A 22,241-nucleotide genomic window follows, 5' to 3' on the forward strand; every position below is an offset into this window, starting at 1 on the left:
ACATCAGCGGTAGGTTGGCGCACATGTGCGCGAATGCCCACCAGCCCACTGCTTGTGGGCATGCAAGTTGAGCTGCACTCACATGTGCATCAGGGGTGGGTTCTACTTACCTTTACTACCAGTTTGCAACAGAATTGCGCAGATTACTTACGATGACGTCAGGGTCAGTGGGCGGAGCTTCCTGCCAGTTTTACTACTGGTTCTATAGAACCGGTCCGAACTGAGGGCAACCCACCACTAGTGTGCATGTGCTCTAAGCAGCCACTCATGGGGCCCAATTCCAAATAGGCCATGGTGTGGTAGTGGGTGTGGCGCAGGACTTGGGGACCCCCTGCCCTAGAAACATGTAGATGATCGCTAAGGAACCTAAATGTAAGGTAGCTGAAAGAAACAGTCTAAGATGCAATGGGTTAACATCTAGGAAGAATAATTGAACATGGCCGAGTCTGGAAAGAAACCATGGGCAGAGAAGATGGGTGGTATTTTTTTCTTCTGAAACAAGTATAGGGAGGAATTACTCTAATCCAGTCTACCAATTACTTTGTCACTTTCTCTTAGAGCCACAGATTGGATTTGAGACATAATTGCAGCCTTAGGACTTCAGTGTAGGATTGATACATTTCAGATTCCAAAGAACTTCAATTTTTAAAAAAACATGCAATATTTCAGTATTTGGGGTGACATCTAGAATGTCTCACAAGCTTGCTTAAATCAAGTAGAACACCAATTATGTTTCTGTGATGTATTTGTTATACATATCTTCCTATGAGCCACAAGTCCACTTCTCTTCTTAGTCTTGCCTTTCCTTATCTTTCATCTGAACAGTCATTACTACCATAGATGATTACTAAAATATTCTTTCATCTTAACAATCATTACTAAATGATTACTAAAATCTTCTCTCAAGTCTGTATGTAATTCAGAATTGCCATCCAAATGTATTGCAGATTTTTTTTCTGCATATTTGCATGTCGTTTTCAAAATGAATGTTTATTCAGGACTAAGAAAGGCATGATGTATTCCAGTTAAGGACAGATTATAAGCAAGGTAGAGTATGCCAGTTTCATGGCACCAGATAAGATAAGGGACCAGGTTAAAAACATTCTAGTCTTCCCTGAGGCACAAAAGAAGCTGAGGTACTCTCTTTCTCTCAGCTCTAGGAAGCAGGTGATAGCAAATCACTTCTGAAATCTTACCAAGGAAACCACAAACAGTTGTCAGGAGTCAACACTAACTTGAAGGCACAGGAGAAAAACCATCTGAAATAGAATGCAATGGGAAATACGCCTACCAACTTCCTCCCAAATTAAAAAAAAAATAAATAGACAAATTGGATAGCCATGTTGTGAACAGGCAAGTCCTTATAGCAATCATGTTATAAAGCAGGGGTGTCAAACTCAAGGCCCAGGTGCCGGATCTGGCCTGCGGTGACACCCTAGAAACAGTAAAGGATTGGCCTGCAGTGCCTTTGCCAGTGAAAATGGAGCTCGGGAGGGCCGCATGCTCCGTTTTCACTGGCAGAGGGTGGCAGGAGGTTGTCGCAGCTGAAAATGGAACTCTGGAGCCGGTTTTCACTGGCAGAGCACTTGGGCCACCACAGATGCCCCTGACATGAGTGATGGCAAGCTGGCCATGCCCACCCTGGCCATGCCCCCCATGTCCCCAAGGTCAAATACAACCCTAATGCGGCCCTTAATGAAAACGAGTTTGATACCCCTGTTGTAAAGGGTCACATTTCTGTGATACATAAAGCATCTTGGAGTTAAAGAAAACCCCCATCTTGCCATGGTAAGGATTATGAAAACAGATGCATCTATCCAATTTTTTTTAGACCTAACAATAGAGAATCGGGTTTTGTAAAAAATCCCAACACATTGTATTTTCTTTTTTGCAGGTCAAAGAAATGGATCAGGCACTGGGAAAAATTCCATGATCTTGTTTATCCCAACAATTTTGTATAGTGCTATGATTTTATTTACTATCACTAAAATCTAAGGGGGGGAAATTAATACATTTGCACACCTAGAAAGGTAAGTATCTATTTGTTTTCCAATGAAATTGGAAATTTAACTTTGTTTGATATCTTAAGTATTTATTGCTTGGCAGTTATATAATACTAATGTATTTATGGGGAACCTTTAACCTTTAATTTATCAGCACATGGCTGTGTGATCATGTGTGAGTTTAGCAGCTAAGCAAGAAATTCTGGTTACTATTTGGATGGGAAATGAGCACTGTGGCTAGACTGTATAGTAGATACAGGGAAACTGTAGACAGGTGGCATGGCAATCCCAGTTCCATACTATTGCCAAGAAATGGGGTTTCCACAAAGTCACTAAAGATGAGCTTGATTTTTAATATACTAATTTTTGATTGATTGGGTTACATTTATTTGCTAACCTGATACTTTGATTTTTTTTCACATCTCTCCCTCCCTCCACCCGCTGTGTGTATGTACTATATATATATAACAAAATTTGTATTTACCCCGTTATTTCCGCTGTATAATTTTGACATGGCTGTTTTTGATAAAAGCAAGTTTGGCTCCTTTACTCTAAGGATTGAAAATGTCTATGCAAATGTGTGATCAGGCATGTAAAAAGCGAAAGTAATATTTTCTCTATCTCATTAAGCCTATATTGAATTTTGTTTTATACTATTTCCTGTTGCTGAACAGTCAAATCTGTATTGGAAATGAACTGAAGTGTTTTGGTTTGTGAAACAAAAGTTGAGAAATTTGAGAAGCTGGGCTTTCCCGATGAGGTATGAACTGTGGTTTGTACCACTGAGCCCATTTATTAGAAGTCTTAATGTTGGCATATCCATAGGAAAAGGTTGGCTAACCACAACTCAATATTTTTGGTGTAAATCTCTTTGTCTCCCTGCTGTTGGTTTTAGAAGAAGATCTGGAGCATCAAATCAAGAATAAAGTTTGATGACTGATGCAGATGGAGAAGCCTGAGCAAATACAAGAAGCAGTTCTTCTTTGTTGTTTGATCCTCCATTGATCCGATTCCTCCTCTTAGAAACTTCTTTAAGGAAGTTGGACGCTGTAATTAATGCTGATCTCTCTGGTTTTCGTATGTCCATTGATCATTCCAAATACTTGTGAAAAATGTGCAGGTTAGAGATTCGGGATTTGCTTATTTTCAAGACTCCCTGCAGCTTCCAGTTATAGCCTCATACAGAACAGGTGATATATACAGTAAGAAAACATTCTTCTTGTTGCAACACAAACTCCAGCCCTTATGGGCTTGTGTGTGATGTCATGATTTAAATAAAAAGGTAGGGCTTATCCTCTACTATTGCAATGAACATTTCCTTATGTTGGCACCTTTGTGGCTAGCTGCAGGTGCCTTTGGTCTGACTTCACATTTTTGCTATAGAAATGTTCTTTCTGAAAGCTAGCTCCACCATTGGTTATTGCACAGCAGCATCTCAATCAACAGATGATGAGGTCCTAGGAAACAGTTGTGTGGAATAGGGCTCCTCCCTTGTAAGACAACCTGATATTCTCAAGCATTAAGGAGAATGTTGTCCTGTTACTATTAAATTAAAATTTAGCTATTATTGTACAGTAGTTGGCTTCTGGATGGGTATGAAGAGTAGTGATTCCATTTTGTCCTGTCCGGTGCTCTTATGAAACATTGTAACTAACATTTTAAATATATTTATAAACTATTGTAATGTAGCATGTGCAAAGTATGAGTTACAAATCAGATAAGTGCCATTTCAAACCTTCTGCAACTATAGACAAGCTTCTTGTATGCTAATGTCATTCTGGATCTTTTCAATTATGATAAAAAAACTTTATTGTGGAGATGATGTTATGCTATAAATGCTACAAATATACAATCAATTGGAATAATCTCATAAGTGCCAAATGGTAATAACACTTGTTTTTACTTTTTGTTTAGTCTATTAAAGAATTATTATAGATAATCATTTCTAGGAAAAGTATCCTATTCAGTAGATTAGAATATTTAATAATGCATAGTTCAGATTAACGGGGATAATATTAGGTAGTTGAAAAGCGCTATGAATCTGAGGAAGATTAAAAGTAGCAAAAATGAATATTGCCTCAAGACTGATAATACATTAACCAGGATGGTTTTTGTTGATTCCACTGGATAGTTTAGACAAATTGATTATTGATTTAGTTCCCGTTGAATGGTAAATAGGATTTCCGTTTCAAACATATGAAAATAGAAGCTCTAACTTTCCTGACTGCAAATTATATAATTCAGTGTCTATAATGCATTCAGATGAAAATAATACTGAATAGATCTGGCTGATGGGCCATTTGGAAAGTCAAGCTTTGGAACTGTTGAAATCCTGTATATATATGTGGTTCCAACTATGCAGGTAGTCCTCAACATGTGAATATAATGAAGCCTGCCCATTATGGTTATATATTGTGATTGACAAGTTGTCATGTGACCGGTCCGATTTTACAACTTTTTTTCATGGTCATTAAATGAATATGACAGTAAGTAATAAGTGCAAACCCATTTTTCCGCCTATGGCACAGTCTTGCTGAAAACCAGAAGTGCCAGTTTTTCAGCAAAAATGTCATAAAATGTCACATGACTGGGGGTGTTAACCGTGCCATTTGGCACATTCAACAAAAGAAATCCCTGGCTCTTTAAGAGGGTAGCTTTTTTGAAAAATCCATCTAGGCATGGCAGAAGCAAAGACAGTTCTGGGATTTTCCTGCAAAAACCCACATGGGTAACTCCCCTTTTCCCCTCTGAATTATGAACTCACAGTTCATAATTGACCAACTGAGTTCAGTTCTTTTGCTTTGGGGAAAGCTGTTTGCTTCAATCAAAACATTCTTCATCATTTGGCCTTTTTAGATAATGTCCCTCCGGCAACAGACGGTTCATTTGTATTCCATAGCTTCCCAACACCCTTAGGAATTCACCACTCACCACCACACTTTGACAAAGCTGCAAGCGAAAGCAGGTACAGGCGACTATGGAGTCGAGTCAGGTTTGACAGTGGGATGCTATAAACAATTATAAATTCAGTTGTGTTACCAAACACCCAGAGTCATGTGATTGCAATTTCTGGCTTTTCTGCCAGTTTCTGGCAAGAATGCCCATTGGTGAAAATGGGTTTGCTTAATGACCATGGGGTTTGCTTAGCAATTGTTGCAAAAAAAAAAAAAAAGTTGTAAAATCAGGCACTGTCATGTAGTAACCTACTTAACAATCGCCATGATTTATGACTGTAATTCCAGGCTTAATTACGGTTGTAAGTCAAGGGCTACTTGTAATTAAAGTCCTTGTTATATTCTCATTTTGTTCCAAATGCTTTGCCAGCCTCCAAAGGCCCTGATTTTTTAATATTATAGGTTTTGATCAAGAGTAAAATCATAGCTCAGTACCACCAATAGTCTAAAACGTTTACAAAAATAAATTTGGATAATATGAAAGAAAACTAGATTAGAGAATTCAAGTTTTCTTACTACAAAATCAGTGGTTTCAGGTCTTAATTTATGTAAAATATGTGTTTTATGATTAAAGCCCTCCCCCCCTTTTTAGGTTTACTGGACTTCCTAATGAATGCTTAAATAATTCTGGTTACTGTCCTTATGTTGCAGATAGAATGCACATGCTTTGATTCTATTCGTTAGAATTATTTTATTGGTTCTATGTTTTTAATGCAATGAACCAGAGTTTGGGGAGGAGGTCAAAGACATTGATGTGCAATTACTTTATATTTAAACAATCTGGAATTTTATTTTATTATTTATAAAATTTATTGGCTGCCTGTCTTACCATAGGGTAACTCTGGGTGGCTTTCAGTTACATAAAATCTAAAACATAAAAAGTTAGAAACAAATATTAAAAGCAAAAGCACACATGGAGGAGGGGGTGGTGGAGTGGGGGGGGGGAAGGTGGGATCTGTTATTACTCAATCAACCACCCCCACTGGAGCCCCAAGCCAACTGGCACAGCCACATCTTTAGGCCCATACGAAAAGATGGGAGGGTTGGGGCCCACCTCACATTGGTGGGCAAAATGTTCCAAAGGGCAGGAGCAACAGCAGAGAAAGCTTTCCTCCTGGATCCTGCCAGCAGGAATACTCAGCCCACATGAGTATTCTGGACCCACAGCAGGCCTCCTCTGCCAGCATGAGTGGTACAGGCCAATCCCAGTGGGGTGAGACGGTCCCTCAATTTATCCATTTATTAAGAGATTTGGCTCTATCGTGATTAAATAGTTGCCAAAAAGATTATGTGCTCATGGAAAGACACCTAAATACTAGATACAAAAAAGTGGATTAAAAAAATGTTTTTGGTTTTAAAAATGTAAACTATTCAATAAAAATTATTTTTTAAAAAAGTTAGCCTTTGAAACGGTTCTTTTATCACAAAAAAAAAAACAAAAAAACAGTGGATCATGTGGTTCTGTGGTTCTGTGGGCAAAGGGTCCCATCTTGAGTTATAGTATTTTTTATACAGATCTAATTATTATACTTATAGCACTCTGGAATGACTCAAATTTTGTTTTTTTATAATATTTGGTTTTTATATTTTTTGTTGGATTTTTTTTTTAAGGTAAAAAGTTAGTGTTATAAGAAAAGCAATGAAATGTATTTAAAAAACCCAAACTTCCTGCTGTCTCTCAGCCTCAATCTTTCTCTCTGTATTTTGTATGCTTCAGTGAAAGTAAAACTAACTATAAAACCCTGGGACTTTCTAAATATGTCACGCATCCATTGCATGACTTGGACCTTGTGTTTGCTGATCAGATGAGCAGTCTGTTGAGTTTGCAGACCGTTGTATTTGTTTCATAAAATTTAATTCTGTTAGGGAGGTAGCCATGAACTTCTTCACATTATAGAAGAAATCACAAGGTAGCTGGAACCTTGTAACTTAACCCCTTCTTGGCAACTGCAGATGTGACAAATATATGAACAGGTATATTCCTGTAGAGTTTATCCACAAAGTCGGTTTGAGTAGGCGAAATGCTTCCCCTCTCATGTGGAATTTCATAGGTATACAAATGTATTCTAGTCTTCTAACCTAGTAATGTGCCAACTACTGCTCTCAGCAGTTTACAAGACAGTTTTAAGATTGAGGCATTAAACACTGTTTTAACTGAGCTTTTGATTTAAAAGACAAGCACCATTAATAATGAATAAATCCAGTTTTTCATGTGGCTCCTCGAAAAAATTAATTGCCCACCCCTGCTGCAGAGTGCAGCCACAGGGGCATTTTATATGCATTGTATATTTAAAAATCTTTTTGACTTTTTAAAATCATACCCCGCAGATACTTCTGGTGGCAACTGTAAGTGAAGCTCTTCAGATGATTCCAAGCAGCATGGAAGCTCAAATAATATTTGTACCATAGGTCATTGTTGAAATGAAGGGTCCTTGGTGCTGTGAGCTTGGTGGTTTTCTGCAGAAGTTTCATTACCCAAACTAGGTAACATCGTCAGGGCTAGAAGGGAATGGGGTAGATAAATAAAGAGCAAACCCTACTCCCTTCTAGCCCTGATGATGTTATCTAGTTTAGAAATGAAATGTCTACAAGAAAGCAACTGAGCTTAGGACCCCATGCTTCAGTTAGTATAAATCTTGGCAGCTGGGTTAGTCTTGAGAAGAATAAAAAATGCCTCATTACATCTTTGTTGAAAAGGCTGCCTGCCTGTTCCTTTTTAGGCCGCCCACGCCTTTTGTTTATTCTAAACTTAAAGCCTTAAATGGCTTTAGATCCAGGCAGCCTGAGAGAAGCCTTTTTTTTCTCTTCTGCTGTATCAGCACTAGCTGAAGTTTGTAGTACAGAACGAAAGCAACCTGTACAAACATTGCTGGAGGGGAGTCAGGGGTTTTCAGCAGGTGCATTATTTTCATTATCTTCCAGAGGTGGATACATTGGACAAGTCAACCAAAGCTGGTAAAAGGTCATCCTAGCTTTGTCTTAAATCTGGTTAACAGACAGAGAGATTTGGATCCCAGAGCACTCCCAAAACTCAGCACTTGCTCTTTCTGTAAAAGGTACTCCCACTCAGGCTGATAGTGTTACCTTGCTGGAATTAAAGCCCTTCACAAGGAATATAATGACCATTTTAGCAGCATTTATTTTCAAGGTATTATTCCCCATGGATCCCTTTACCGATTTAAATTGGTCCCTAAATGATTTATCACTCCATCAATGGTTTTATAATTAACAACAGACGTGCCCGTAGGACAGAAGGTGGGTCGGAAAGAAAGTAGCATTGCTCTGGGATTTTTGTATGCCCGACATTACACAAACACAAGGAACGGACAGAGCTCGTGGTGCCCGCAATTACTGATTAAGAGGGATTATGTTACTAAAAGAAAATATACTATTTGTATAACTGGCTTTTCCATTCTTTGATCCAGAATCTTTGAAAGGAAGTAATGAGCTGAGACAGCTGTAATGTTTTTGCTTTGAACTAAAGTTTATTTTCCAATATAAGATGTGGTACAGCTCCCCCTTGTGTTTTCTATTGTATTTGGATTACAAATCATTTTTGTTCAGAAATGATGAACACTCAATTTTAGTATGGAAATAAAGAGAATTATTTATTCAATCAAATTTTGTCTTATTGCTCACCACCCGTTTTTATTAACATATCTGATGTTCATTCAGTAAAGAATGTTCAAAGCTAACTAAAACATAGCATTATCATTACAATATCTTGAATATTCCCATTTTATGTCTTGAAGCATGAGGCTCAACAGGAATATCTCAAGATGGCTTTGATCAAAAAAAGCTTAAAAATAAGGAACTATTTTAGGGACTATTTTGTAATTTTTGGAGAAGTGGAGATAACAATTTTGAGTTCTCTACTGTAAAATCAAAAAAATAAAATCTTAAGTCTGATAGCTGATGATGAATTTTTATTGTTTGTATTTTACTGTATTGTGTTGTTTTGAGGGTTATGGAAAGTAAAGCCATGTACACATGTAGCAAGAGTAAAGGGGCATCTAGAGTAAGAAAGTCACACATTTAATTTGAGATTAACAAATACATACTGTAATAAATAAAGCTACTACTTCTAGTAATTTTCTTGACTACATTTATGTGTAGCAGGTGTTCCCATTTCTAAAGATACTAAAAGCCTTGGGAAAAAAAAGACAAGCATTGTCTATTTTTGCACAAGAAAAATGGAAATGGCTGTCAACAAAATATATAATGTTCTTATTGTTACAAATATTGCTACTCTCTAGAAAATATTATTTAAAAGTACTTTTACTGATCCATGCAGAAATGTAATATCCAGAATGTAAAGGGGAAAAAACATTATTTTCAACACAGCTATTAAAATAAGTATGTGCTACTTTGATTTTGCAGTAAAAATGCAGGCCCATGGGAGAAAATAACCAAGTGCCAACTCTGAGTACATTACAAAAAGAAACTGGCTGCATACTATAACTACAGTGAATTATCTCCAGCTGGCATGAGCTGTCATTTCTAATTGCAAGTTTAATATGCGTACTGTGCTTACAAACTTCTTTGAGATCACATTTGGTGCTTATATATTGCAGAATATAATCTGTGTTACGAATGAAGGCAAATATTCTGTGTTTGCCCTAGAGGTTCTACATCTTATTAATAAAAACAACTGGAAAATCTCAGAAGAAATGGGATCCTGCTCATTAGAAATGATCAATTATCTCTTATTTCATCATCTATAGCATCCCCAGATAAGAGGCACTCTGCTCTACTTCTGTTCTAGTATTAAAGCACTGGGCCAGCAACTAGGACTGAGTTTTAATCTTGCCTTAAGCATGAAAGCCAACTGGATGTCTTTGGGCCAGTCATTCCCTAGGAAGAAGGCAAACCAATTATTTTTGACAAGAAAGTGGCATGGATTAGTCCAATTAGCCGCCAAGAATCAAAACGTATGGAAGGAAAAAAAGCAAACAAAATATTTGTAAAACCTACTCAATTGTTTAATGAAGATGGTTTGGAAAAATGTAGATCAGCATATCTAGAAGGCAACTCAATAGGAAAAACTGCACTAATGCAATCTATTGTGTTTTGAGCTGCTTTTAAAGAAAGTTTCAAACTCAAAATGCAATAAAATGTGCATAAGACACTCATGCTTCCTGCATGATGGCTGGAGCAGAAAATCATAAAGCTCCCTTGAAAAAAATGAATTGTTAAAAGTTATTTATTAATACTGTGCAACATCTGTTTATTGTTTTTAAGCAAAGGCTTTTGATAGTATTAAGTATGAATTGAAATTTCTGCTTGGAAAAAAAAACCCTGAAACCCAGATGGTTGTTACTTCCCAGAGACAGTATGTTCACTCAAGCTATTTCAAGCATAGTTTAATGCTAACTGTGCCAATAAGTGCAATCATAATAATCTTTTGAATTTTATATTTAATCATGAAATCAGAATAATTAAGGGATTGAAACCTAATTTTCTATTTAGAATAGTAAATTCAGATTTGAGTAAGTCTTTGAGTACAGATATAACTCCACTATTTGCAAATACAGCATTTCCAATTTATACTGGTAAAATCAATGCATGATTATAATGTTTCTTTGGTAAATATTTGCACCTCAAGCATTTCTAATGTAAATATATCCTAACAGTACAGTCTCCAAATCACTCTTGCTCTCACACACGTTTTATTTAGTTTTGTTGTTTCTAAGGTCTTTCACAGGAAATTTTTTCACAGGAAAAAAAAAACACCAAGGTTTTCTTTTCTGCTTGAACCAACACAAACCTATGTTCTTATACAGTTCAACAGATGAATCAAGCCCCCTCCAAATTATAAGATGGCTACTTTGTTATATGAAAGAAACCTTTGCATTTGAATGCCTCTATTAGTAAAAAAACCCTCAAATATCTTTACAGCAAGCAGCGAAGGAGTAGAAACTCTGTAACTGAAAATCTGCCCTAAAGGTAAAGGTTCCCCTCACAAATATGTGCTAGTCGTTCCTGACTCTAGAGGGCGGTGCTCATCTCCGTTTCAAAGCCGAAGACTCAGCACTGTCTGAAGATGTCTCCGTGGTCATGTGGCCGGTATGACTAAACGCCAAAGGCCCATGGAATACTGTTACCTTCCCACCAAAGGTCCCTATTTTTCTACTTGCATTTTTTACGTGATTTCGAACTGCTAGGTTGGAAGAAACTGGGACAAGTAACCGGAGCTTACCCCGTTATATGGCACTAGGGATTCGAACCGCTAAACTACCAATCTTTCTATTGCAAGCTCAGCGTCTTAGCCACTGAGCCACCGTGTCCCTTTTAAATCTGCTTTAGGTGCAGGTTCATGTTTCAATTTCAAAACGAACGTCTAAACTAATTAAACTGGTCACTAGATGTGTTAATCACGGAGAGATAGGGAGGGGAACTTAAATTACAAGATGCACCTGCCTTTGTGGTAGGAGATTATTTACAGGTATTTATCACATGGCACATTCACATCACATTTTGGTAAAAAAAACACAGATAAAAATACAGCATACGAAATATAAAATGTGATAGGGAAGCCCTGACGAAATACAGGTAGTCCTCGATTTACAACAGTTCACTTAGTGATCGAAGTTACAACGGTACTGAAAAAAGTTATGACCATTTATCACATTTATTACCGTTTATTTAGCAGCAACTCCAGGGTCACCTGATTTACAATTGGATGCTTGACAACTGGTTCACATCCCGGGATCCCGTTCTGCAACCCTCTGACACGCAAAGTCAATGGGGAAACCAAGTTTTTTTGTTTTTTTAATTTGATTTATATGCCGCCCTTCTCCGGAGACTCAGGGCGACTTACAATGCGCTAAGCAATAGCCTTCATCCTTTTGTATATTTATACAAAGTCATCTTATTGCCCCCACAAACTGGGTCCTCAATTTACCCACCTTAGAAAGGATGGAAGGCTGAGTCAACCTTGAGCCTGGCGAGATTCGAACCTGCCGTAATTGCAGGCAGCTGATCTTAATAACAGGGTGCTTTAGACCACTGTACTACCAAGGCTCCTTAACACGGTTGTTAAGGTCGTACAATGGGGCAAGCCGCGCTTAACAAATTTTTCACTTAGGAACATAAATTTTGAGCTCAATTGCCATAAATTGAGGAGTACCTGTACTGTACATGTACATTTTGGACTGACGGCTTCAGAACGATATCTTGCCGATAAGAACACGAAAAGTGCGCGTCTGCCTAACTCCTTGGGCATCATCGTGGAGGAAGAGACCCGACTCTGCATCCCGGGAAAGCCAAATGAAAAACCGAGACCCCTCTTCTCCCCCCCCCCCCCCGCACGCCTCGATCTCGCCGACCGCTCTGGGGACCGCCATCCAATCCGCAAAATGGAGAAGTCCTCCACTGCACAGGAAATGGGAGGGGGAGGGGGAAGGATTTTCGTCCGTTCTAGCCTTTCTCGGTGGTTCTTCCGCAGATCTCAAAACGTCACCTCTGGTTGGGTTTTTTTTTTTTCCCCTAAGGGCCCTGGAGCCAATCGCGGCGTCCTCTGGCCCGAATTCTCCGCCCCCTTTTCTCCAACCAGTACTGAGTTGCCGTCCTGAGGCAAACGGGGCTCGCTCCCTCCTTCGGCTTGTACGCGTCTCTCGCTCGCTCTTTCTCCTTCTTCACCCCCGCCCCCCTCTTTCTGTCCACCGCCAGACGCCGACGTAGCAGAAAGAAAAAGAGATGGCGGCGGCGGCGACGGCAGCGGCAAAGGAAGCCGCGGCGGGAAGAGCGCGAGGCACCCGCAAGGTTAAGGCGACGTCGCGAGGGCGCCGTCTCGAGCTGTAACCGTCCTTTCCCCTTAGGACGCCCCCTCCCTACTCCCTCCCCCGTCCCGTTGCTTCAACCCGCCAGAAAGGCAGCTCCGACTCCCTTCCTCTTCCGAGCGCCTCTCAGCCTGGCCAGGGGCGACGCCGGCCTCTCGAGGGGCGCTTCCATTCCTTCGCTATTATGCTGGTACGTCTCGGGAGCCCCGGCCGCCCGAGACAGATGCTGAAACCCCTTCAGGCTCCGGCCGCCGTTTCTGCCTGCTAGGACGGCGCCTGGCCAGGACGCCGGGTTGGCTCTCCGGCCATGTATTTCCTCAGCGGCTGGCCCAAGAGACTGCTCTGCCCAATAGAGGCTCAGGAACCCCCGCTCGGGATCCAGGCCGACCCGCAAAGGACTTTGTTCGCCGTGTTGTCACCGTCCCAGCTCAGCATCTGGTACAACAGGGTGAGTAGAGTTGTCACCCTATAATCGCCCTGCCTATTTTTTGGCTACCGTCTCCTCCCTTGGTTCCCCCCCCCCCCCCGAGCCAGATTGCTCCATACCTGACTTTGGCCTCTTCCCCCTCTCGTTTTTGAATGGTAAGAAAGAATTGGGTATATATGTGTGTTGTGTATGTATGTGCCGGTATATATACCGGTATATGTGTATATACACACATGTATGCGTGTGTGTGTAGACATAGATATCTACATCTGTCTGTCTCTAGATGTACCCGTATATATGTGTATCTGTATGTATATCTTATCTATCTTTTATCTAATCTATCTATCTATGTCTGTCTGTCTATCTAATCTATCCATCCCTCCCTCCTTTATTGGGATGTGATGCTGAATTGGGACATACTTTGAAAGGCTCAAACAAAACTTGTGGCTTTGCTTTGTGGTATAGCTAATGCTGAACATGTGTGTTAATGTTATCCTTTTAAATGTGGGTACTTTGCCTCTTCTCTTAACTCTTCAGATTGACAGCATAGTTGAGATGTATTTTTAGTTACTTAATGGACTCTAGATGTGTCAGAAACCCTTTTAAGTAAGGGATGCTTACTTAAAAAGAAAGGACTTGTTTTGCAGATCAGTTCTGTTGTATCGTCCTAGGAATTTTTTTAAAAATTCTTTTGAACTTTACTGGCATTTCTTAATCTCAATTCCAAACCTGCCTTCAGGTACATACAGGTAGTCCTCAATTTAAATTTGCTAAGGAAACATTTGTTCAGTTAGCTGTGCCCCATTTTATGACCTTTCTTGTCACAGTTGTTAAATGAATCACTGCAGTTGTTAAGTTAGTAACATGGTTGTTAATTGAATCTGGCTTCTCTATTGACTTTGCTTGTCAGAGATCACAAAAGATAATTACATGACCCTGGAAAACTGCAACCATCATAAATGCATGCCAGTTGCTAAGCATCTAAATTTTGATCACATGACCAAGGGGATGCTACAGTGGTCATAAGTGTGAAAAATGGTCATAAGTCATTTTTTCCAGCACTGTTGTAACTTCAAATGGTCACTAACTGAATGGTTGTAAGTTGAGGACTACCTGTAGTTGTAGTGGCTTGGGCATAGGGGAAAAATATAATTCCAAGAAGCTGTTCACCACTTTTAAAAGGAGTAATAGAACTGCATTCTCAATATTTTCTTAATTTATATCTACATTTTAGGCATATTCCTCTTGAATATCCATTTTGTATACATGTGATAGTTATGAAAGGCATTTAAGTTAGCATCTGAAATTTTCATAAATTTGAGTTTATTTCATACATTTCTTATTTCGTTGGATATCCAATTCCATGGAAAAGGAGTAGGATGTGCTTTTTATGTAAATTATATAGAGGCATATTTAGAAAGAACCAGTAACTAACAGTAATGATGAAGCTAATTCAGAGGGTTTAAACTTTGTGTAAGAGTGAAGTATCTTTCAATAACAACTTAGTAATGATATTTCTGACACAGTATAAGTGCTGTATACTCAATTACTATATACACCATATGGTGCCCGTTCCTTAACAAATATTTCTGTAACTGAACTTTTTAATATCTTGTAATGTCCCATCAATCTGTTGGTCTAAATTTAGCATCGACACATTGATTTTATAAAGTCCAGAAAGGAAGTTGAATTTTAGTTGTTCCATATGCCTTAGTTTATAATTCACTTGATATCTATGATGCAACATTGTATTGCAGTGGCAGTCTGTTAGTTCCAGTAGTAATATCTTTGTGAGCATTGGTTTCAAAACAGTCAAGCTAGTGTAAGTCTACAATTCCGTGCAAAGTTATCATTCAAAATAGTAATATTAAACATGTTTATAATACTACTACATATGATTGTATTAGAGTGTCATCTGCCTGGGACAAAGCAATGTGTTTTTATATGAGATCTGATGGTCTATAAAAAACATAATACTGGAAGGAAATTCAGAAAACAGTGATTAAAATTAAAATGATTGGAGAACCTTCTCTTGGGATTTCTCAATTTACAAAAAAAAAAGTAGAGGGGGAGTAATAAAGAAGAAATTTAAAAAGTGAATATGAAAAAAGAATATCAGGTATAAGACTAGAACTGAAGAATAGTAAATCAAATGCAATGGAAGATATAGGACAGTGATGGCTAACCTTTTTGCCATCACGTGCCAAAAGTGGGGGGGAGTGCAGGGAGTCGAGCACACGTGTGCCAACACCCATAATTCAATGTGCCCGCCCCACGTGCATGCACGCGCGCTCCCCCCGCTTATGGCACGGTGGGCCCAGTAGGCCTGTTTTTTTGCCCTCCCCAGGCTCCAGAGGCTTTCTAGGAGCCTGGGGAGGGCAAAAACAGCTTTCCCCACTTCCCCGGAAGCCAGAAACTGCCCGTTTCCTGATTTCCGGTGAGCCCAAAAGGTCCAAAAATCAGCTGGCTGGCGTACGCATACATGCTGGAGCTGAGCTAGGGCAATGCTCGCATGCCCACAGATATGGCTCCGTGTGCCATCTGTGGCACTCGTGCCATAGGTTCGCCATCACGGATATAGGATGAAAAAGAAAATATATAATTACCTACAGTTCATTTTCTCAATGCATATTAATCATCTACATGGCGTTAAACAATTTAGAATGCAGTTCTACATATACTTACATGAGAATAAACACTGAGCTAAATAACAGAATATCAAGTTTTAAATGAACAAGGATAGAATTATGCCATTACATACTAGCCTTTGGATAGCTGTTAGTTATAAAAGATGAATATAATTTATTTTTGTTTATAATTTATCATTTATCCTTCCATTTTTCTGGTGAGGAGGGCAAGTTTATAATCCATTTGCAAACATGTTAAAAATTATCTACTATATATAAGGGCCTTTGATGATGTAATAAGATTGTTCTTATTTTCTTCTGTCCAGATTAATACTGTGCTTATGATTAGGTTCTTTATGCAAATACAAAAAGCCTTTGTTATCTTCAATCTTGTTCTAGTATTTCACATATGCATAATTTTGTAGACGTTTTCTGCATTTTATATGCCCAAATCCCAATAGTTTTGAATATATTACTGACCTTTATTTTGCTGTTCATCCTGTCCTAATGACTTCACATGAAGTTGTGAATTCTCCTTTGATAGAATCTTCAAACAGAAGTTGGATGGTTATTGTCAGAGTTGCTGTAATAGTCTGTTTTGAGATGGTGTTGGATTAGATGACAACTAAGGCTCTTTCCAGCTCTGATTCTATGAGTAGATTACCATCTTGTATAGATAAATATTTTTTAGAAAATGCCTAGTTTTATACATGTGTCTATAATCATCAATAATATCAGTAATTATTTGTAATGTGTGTTATGTAAGTGGCATCAAAATTGTAAATAATTTTCAATATTAATAAGCATTGCTGGGAGGCTAATTTTTTTTCAATCTCTGCTATCAGATTAGACATTTACCTTTTTAATTGCAATTGGGATTTTATTAACAATGTGAGCTACTTTATTTATATGCTTTGTTATATCAACGAGATAAAATATCACTGAAATGAGTTTGATCCAGGTTTCTGCCATTAAAGTAAGAAATGGAAGCAATATTTAATAATGATTTATTCCCTCTACAGCCAGTTCTGTTCTGTGTAATGGAGAGACCTTTTGAACAGTTTGTGGGGTAGAAGGGTTGCAGTAAAAAAAAAAAAGAACCAATTCAATGGAGCATCTAAGAAGTTGGGCTAGAAACCAGGAAAATGCATTTTAATCCTCCCTTAGGCATGGGAGATGACTGGGTGACATTGATCCAGTCGCTATCTTTTAGCTCAACCCACCTCACAGGACTGTTATGGAGAAAAGAGGATGCGGGCCCATTACATATGGACACTGCCTTGAGTTGTGGGATTTAAACAATTGAAAAGAGGAATCTTTTCCATTTCTATTGCTAACAATATTCTCTACTGAATCAATGTATACTATCAACAATATAATTCCAGTTTGTAGCAACCATTTGCAAACATGTTTTCACTTGTAAATTGCAGTCCAATTTTATATTTCTAATATGTAAAGCACTTTTTTCTGACATCATGAATATATACACAATTTTGGATGGATGAAGAATTGGGTAACCTTTGCATTTTTTGGAAAAAGACAATAAGATTATGACTCTATTAAAATCTAAGGCAGTAGAGGGAAAGGAATAGGGTCAGTGCAGGAGTTAAATTAAGATACTTAATATGACTTCCAGGTTTCAGTTTTCAACCCTTTTGGGCCAATAGATGGATTTGGAACTGGGCCATAGTTGTACTAAATAAAGTGGCCAGCATCAGAGAACTATTAACAAATCACTAAATATTGCTGTGACCATTTTTTTTGAAGTCAAGGTACTGAGGCTAAAGATAATTTAGCAGAATGGTTCTAAATTGTATGAGTCATAACTACAAATATGCAGAAGATATGAAAAGCTTGTTAATAATTAGTAGCATCTTCAGTTAATTATAGCTGTTAGAGGAAAAAGTTTGTTTGTTAGGCTTATTCTCTATTCCATCTTTCCTTCAGAAGCTTATGTCTGTTTCAGCCTGCTCCATTCCAAGTTATTTCAACTCCCATAATGGAACAAAGAGTTTAGTGAGCTTGTAGGTCCTACACCTGTCTATATTTTAATTAATTGCTGCTGCTAAGACACTAAGTCATGTATGGGATAAGGCAAGCATCCCTTCATTCATGATTCTTACGTAGTTACAGTTTAGAGCTAGCCGGTACAGGGATCACATTGGGATTTGTGAACCTATCTGCATGACTTTCAAAGTTCCTCCACTTTACCAAGGGTTCTACAGTTGTTTCCCTCAGGATTTCTATAGTGAGAAGATCTCTTCCTCAGAGCATTCCCATGTTTCTGGGATTCTGGTGGTTAAGGCTACTAATTCCAAAGCTGTGGCTAAATAGGATAGCTGTTATCGCATTTAGAGACTAAGGGGAGGTCGTTTCAGGTGGCAGGTTGTAGCTGCTTTCATTGTACCTTTAACTTTGTAGAGTTAAACATTGTAGAGTTTTAACAATTTAAAACTCTAGTTCAGCAGGGCCAGAGTTAGGGAAAAAATATGAATTCTTACAATCTGTATGTCATCCTACTGAAGACAGTTGGATTTGAAAGTTATAGATATTAAAACAGGATCCTGAAAGCTCCTGTTCATCTTACATAATTATTTTCTTACCGACAAAAACCATTCCCTACATTTTTCTTTCCCAATTATGGATTATTAATAACTTAAGCTTTTCTTCCATTTTCATTGAAATTATGCTAAGTGGAAAAAGGACTTTCTGTACTTCAGTGCAGTCTAGTAGTTTCACAAGTCCCTTTATAGCACATTTTCCATTTTTTCAATGTTTCAGATACACTATCAATGTTCATGAAATCTATACCATCCAGGGGGTATTGCAAGATTGATCCACGGTTTATAATGAACTCTTAACATGTTAAGGCCCCCCAGTAGTGCTGAGCTGACTTTCCATTAAACAAAACTGTTCTATTACATTTTTCCTAAATATTTAGAATAGTACCCATTAGCTTCTGATAATTGTTCATGTCAGTACTTTTCTGTGAGCTGTCTTCTGAACATCTCCGTGAGGATTTCCAGTTTAACCAGGAAACAAACCATTGCAAGAAAAAACATTTGGGACACACATAAGAAACCCAGGCAATTTGCCTCATATTGTCTAGCAAAAATGCCCACCATAAGAAACAAAGTGGGCATGTAAACACACATATTTCAGCAACATTTAGAAGACCAAATATTCTCTTGTATTGGTTAGAGCCATTCCTGGGTATTCTCTGCTACCTCTAGCTTTTTTTTTTTTCCTGAAGGCCATTTGCTAAATATATGTTGCACATATACACATAAATCAAGAAAAACAAGGTAGGGTGGTAGCATCAGAGGAAACACCTCCTATATTCAAGTGCTTTATAAGCTCTTTATCTTTGTGATTTTCAAAAATCCAGTGTGAGCTTGAATTTTTTAAATTGATGCATAAGAATTGGTTGACATATAACATATGATTATATAGGCAGTTTGTTCGTATGCTTATTACAGTGCTCTGCTATCACTCTGTAATTTCCTATCATTGACAATGCATATTTAATGAACTGTACTATACAATGCATGGAACAAAAAATAAGGAATATTTCTGAAAAATTCATTTGAAAGCAAATTGTGATAGTTTTGTGTAGCAAATGGAGACAAGGCTTGCACTGGGTCATCATTACTTTTACAAATGCTTGAAAGTCCTTTAACCCACTGAGTTGAGATGATACGCAACATTTAGAATCAGCAGGATAGCCTTTAGAATCCAGTAAATGAACTACAAATAGGTAAAATAGGATTGCTTCTAAATATACTGAAACCAAGTTGTTAATTGCAGTCCTTATGTCATTTTTTCTGATACATGAATACACTTAAATATTTTCATATTTTGAGTTGTCAATTAAAGAATTTGTTTTAAAATGTGGAAGTACTTTTGGCATATCTTTCAGCAAGGTCAGAAGACTGAAAATTTAGTCATCTTTTAAACACCAGTTAGTATTTATAATTGGTAATAATATGCATCAGTGCTTTGTGACATTTTATTTCAAATGTTTAAGCTCTTGTGAAAATAATGAGAAAAAGTGAAATGCACTTGAAATGATAATGCATAAGGAAAACTTAAATTTCTACAAATGACTTTGGGAAAAAAAAGTCTTCTTTGATATCAGGATGTAAAGTAAACGAATAAACCAAGAATGTCTGAAAGAACTGAAATAATTCTTCTGACGAGATGAAGGTAGCAATGTTGATTTGAGATAGGAATTTGTTTATTATTTGTAGAAGAATAGTTCCAAAATGTTCTATCTTCTGTGGAAGCATTTTTGAAATAGCTTGTCAGCCCTAGTCTTGACATGGTCAACTTCTTTTGTGCTTTCTCCTTGCTATTCTCTTCCATTTTCTTGAATTCTAAGTTATTTTACCAGTATATAAAATAAGATTATTTTCAGTGGAATTTTCTATGAGGTAAATATTTATAGACTTCTATGTAAATAAATACTACATCCATAAAAATATTTTCTTCCTCTTTTGATATGCAGTGAAATCTTCTTTAGAAGTATGTGAACATAAGACATATTTATAATAAATTTAAGTCTTGATTATTATCCTATCTTCTGAAAGGGAAACATTTTAAAATTAATGAATGATTATGGGTCTTGCTAGTGCCTGTCTGAAACAAAACAAGATAATTTTATTGTTTTAGCATGTTATTTATTTGAAGTAAGCTTATATGCCTAGACTAGCTACTGTGCTTGCTTCCATACAATTGTCAGTTTTCCTTGTGGGAAAAAAGTAGGACTTCTTTTCATTGAGTCTAAGATATTTAAAAGTACTTATTATTTAAAAGATTTATATGAGTATCCATCTTAAGCCAATTTGGGCAGCTTATAACAATCATAAAACCAATAAATAAAGCAATCATAAAAACAATTAAACCTGTACCCTAATTGTCCCTCAGCCGCCCTCCTCCCATGCATCTCAGTAAAAAGCCAGGTGTTAATGGCCTTCTGAAAGGTTAGAATGGTGGGGGCCTGTTGAATTGCCAAGAAGGGTGTTCCACAAGGTAGGAGCAGCCATAGAAAAGGCACACTTCCAAGTTTCCTGCCAAATGGGAAGGTTTCTGGGAGTATGTCTACCCTACCTAATGTAGTGGGATGGGTGGGTGTTCTTCCTGAAAGGCAGTCCTTCAAATAACCAAAAATATGAACGTAATGTTTAACAGAATCCTTAAATAGAACCTCTTAAATGTACTAATATTACTTTCAGTATAGAAAGTTTCTGTAAATATGAATAAACTGTTTAAAACTATTTATAAAAGCAGGTATGTCCCCAGCATAAGTACCATATGTATTTTAGTAAGTGGTTCTTTTCATAGGGTCCTTATAAGATTATTTACGGTAATTCTTTTTGTTAATTTCATATGGCAAAATATATTTCCATAGTAATACTGATAAATAATCTGAGAAAGAGAGTGGAGTAGGTCTCCTTTTATATAATTTATACAATATTTCTGAGCTAAATGCAGGATGAGATAAAAGAAATTATATGTAAAATAGTTTTGAAAGATAAGAGAATTTTAATGTTAGAATTCAAGTTAGAATTTTACTATAATTTCTATTGAAGAAATTAGTGAGAAAATAGTGAAATGAAGTACAAGTATTTCTGATTAGGAGGAAGTCATTACAGTAGTACAGGCAGTAAACACTGCTCTTCTTAAGTGCTGCAGCTCTCTGTTCCCATTATGCTGCTTTCCTCAGCAGCTTATCTTCTGGAACAAGTTGCCATTAGTTACTGCTAAATGTTATAGGCAAGGTTGTGCTTTAAACTCTATATCAGACTTTCCCAATTGGTGCCTTCCAGGTGTTTTGGATTATAGCAACCATTGTTCTTGACTGCAGGCCTTAAATGGCAATGGAAGTAGAGGAAATGGAAATTGTAATTCAAAACAAGTGGAGGGGCACCAGATTGAAACAGTTTGAAGTAATATTATTGTACAGCACATGCCAGAATACCAGTATCTTAATATTCCATAACTTCATTTTAAGATATGACTTTTCAGCTGAATTCCTATAATTATTGAAATGTATTTGAAGCATAAAGATAAGGAGGTTAATGCATTTATGATGTGCTGGTGTATTATAGTACTTTGGGGCTGCTTTGGGCTTGACAGAGTTTAAAAACTAAATTTTTTCACACTGTTAAATTTCATGGGTTACAATAAGAATGTATATTTATTATTATTTATTTTATTCATGGCCCAAATCCAATGGACTCTGGACACTGTATAAAAATATAAAACAAAACATAAACATGGCTAAAAACATTGAATCAGATGGACGGCTCCAACTAAAATGATGTAATAAACAAAATCTACATAATAGGGACCTTAAACAAATAATAAACATCGCCCCCAGATCTGCAACCAAAGCCAGATTTTCAAGCTCTCCAGATTTGTACAAGAAAAGGAAAAGATAAGGTCAC

The 22,241-nt window shown here is 37.4% G+C and overlaps 2 protein-coding genes across 4 annotated transcripts in view; both read left to right on the forward strand.

Moving 5' to 3' along the window:
- CD274 (CD274 molecule) overlaps positions 1 to 7,476 on the forward strand; it is a 33,236-nt gene extending 25,760 nt beyond the window's left edge. For all 3 annotated transcript variants that reach the window (XM_087886196.1, XM_034410351.3, XM_087886197.1), the window contains 2 exons: positions 1,895 to 2,030; positions 2,899 to 7,476. In XM_087886196.1, the coding sequence (XP_087742322.1) occupies positions 1,895 to 1,995 (101 nt within the window). In that variant the 3' untranslated portion in view covers positions 1,996 to 2,030; positions 2,899 to 7,476. The remainder of the gene's footprint in view (positions 1 to 1,894; positions 2,031 to 2,898) is intronic.
- A 4,954-nt stretch (positions 7,477 to 12,430) lies between these two features.
- RIC1 (RIC1 partner of RAB6A GEF complex) overlaps positions 12,431 to 22,241 on the forward strand; it is a 47,090-nt gene continuing 37,279 nt past the window's right edge. Inside the window, exon 1 of the mRNA XM_034410356.2 lies at positions 12,431 to 13,186. Within this exon, the coding sequence (XP_034266247.1) occupies positions 13,046 to 13,186 (141 nt within the window). The 5' untranslated portion in view covers positions 12,431 to 13,045. The remainder of the gene's footprint in view (positions 13,187 to 22,241) is intronic.

Source organism: Pantherophis guttatus, chromosome 2 (genome assembly GCF_059756535.1).
Source record: "Pantherophis guttatus breed Tessera chromosome 2, ASM5975653v1, whole genome shotgun sequence".
Classification (NCBI taxonomy): domain Eukaryota; kingdom Metazoa; phylum Chordata; class Lepidosauria; order Squamata; family Colubridae; genus Pantherophis; species Pantherophis guttatus.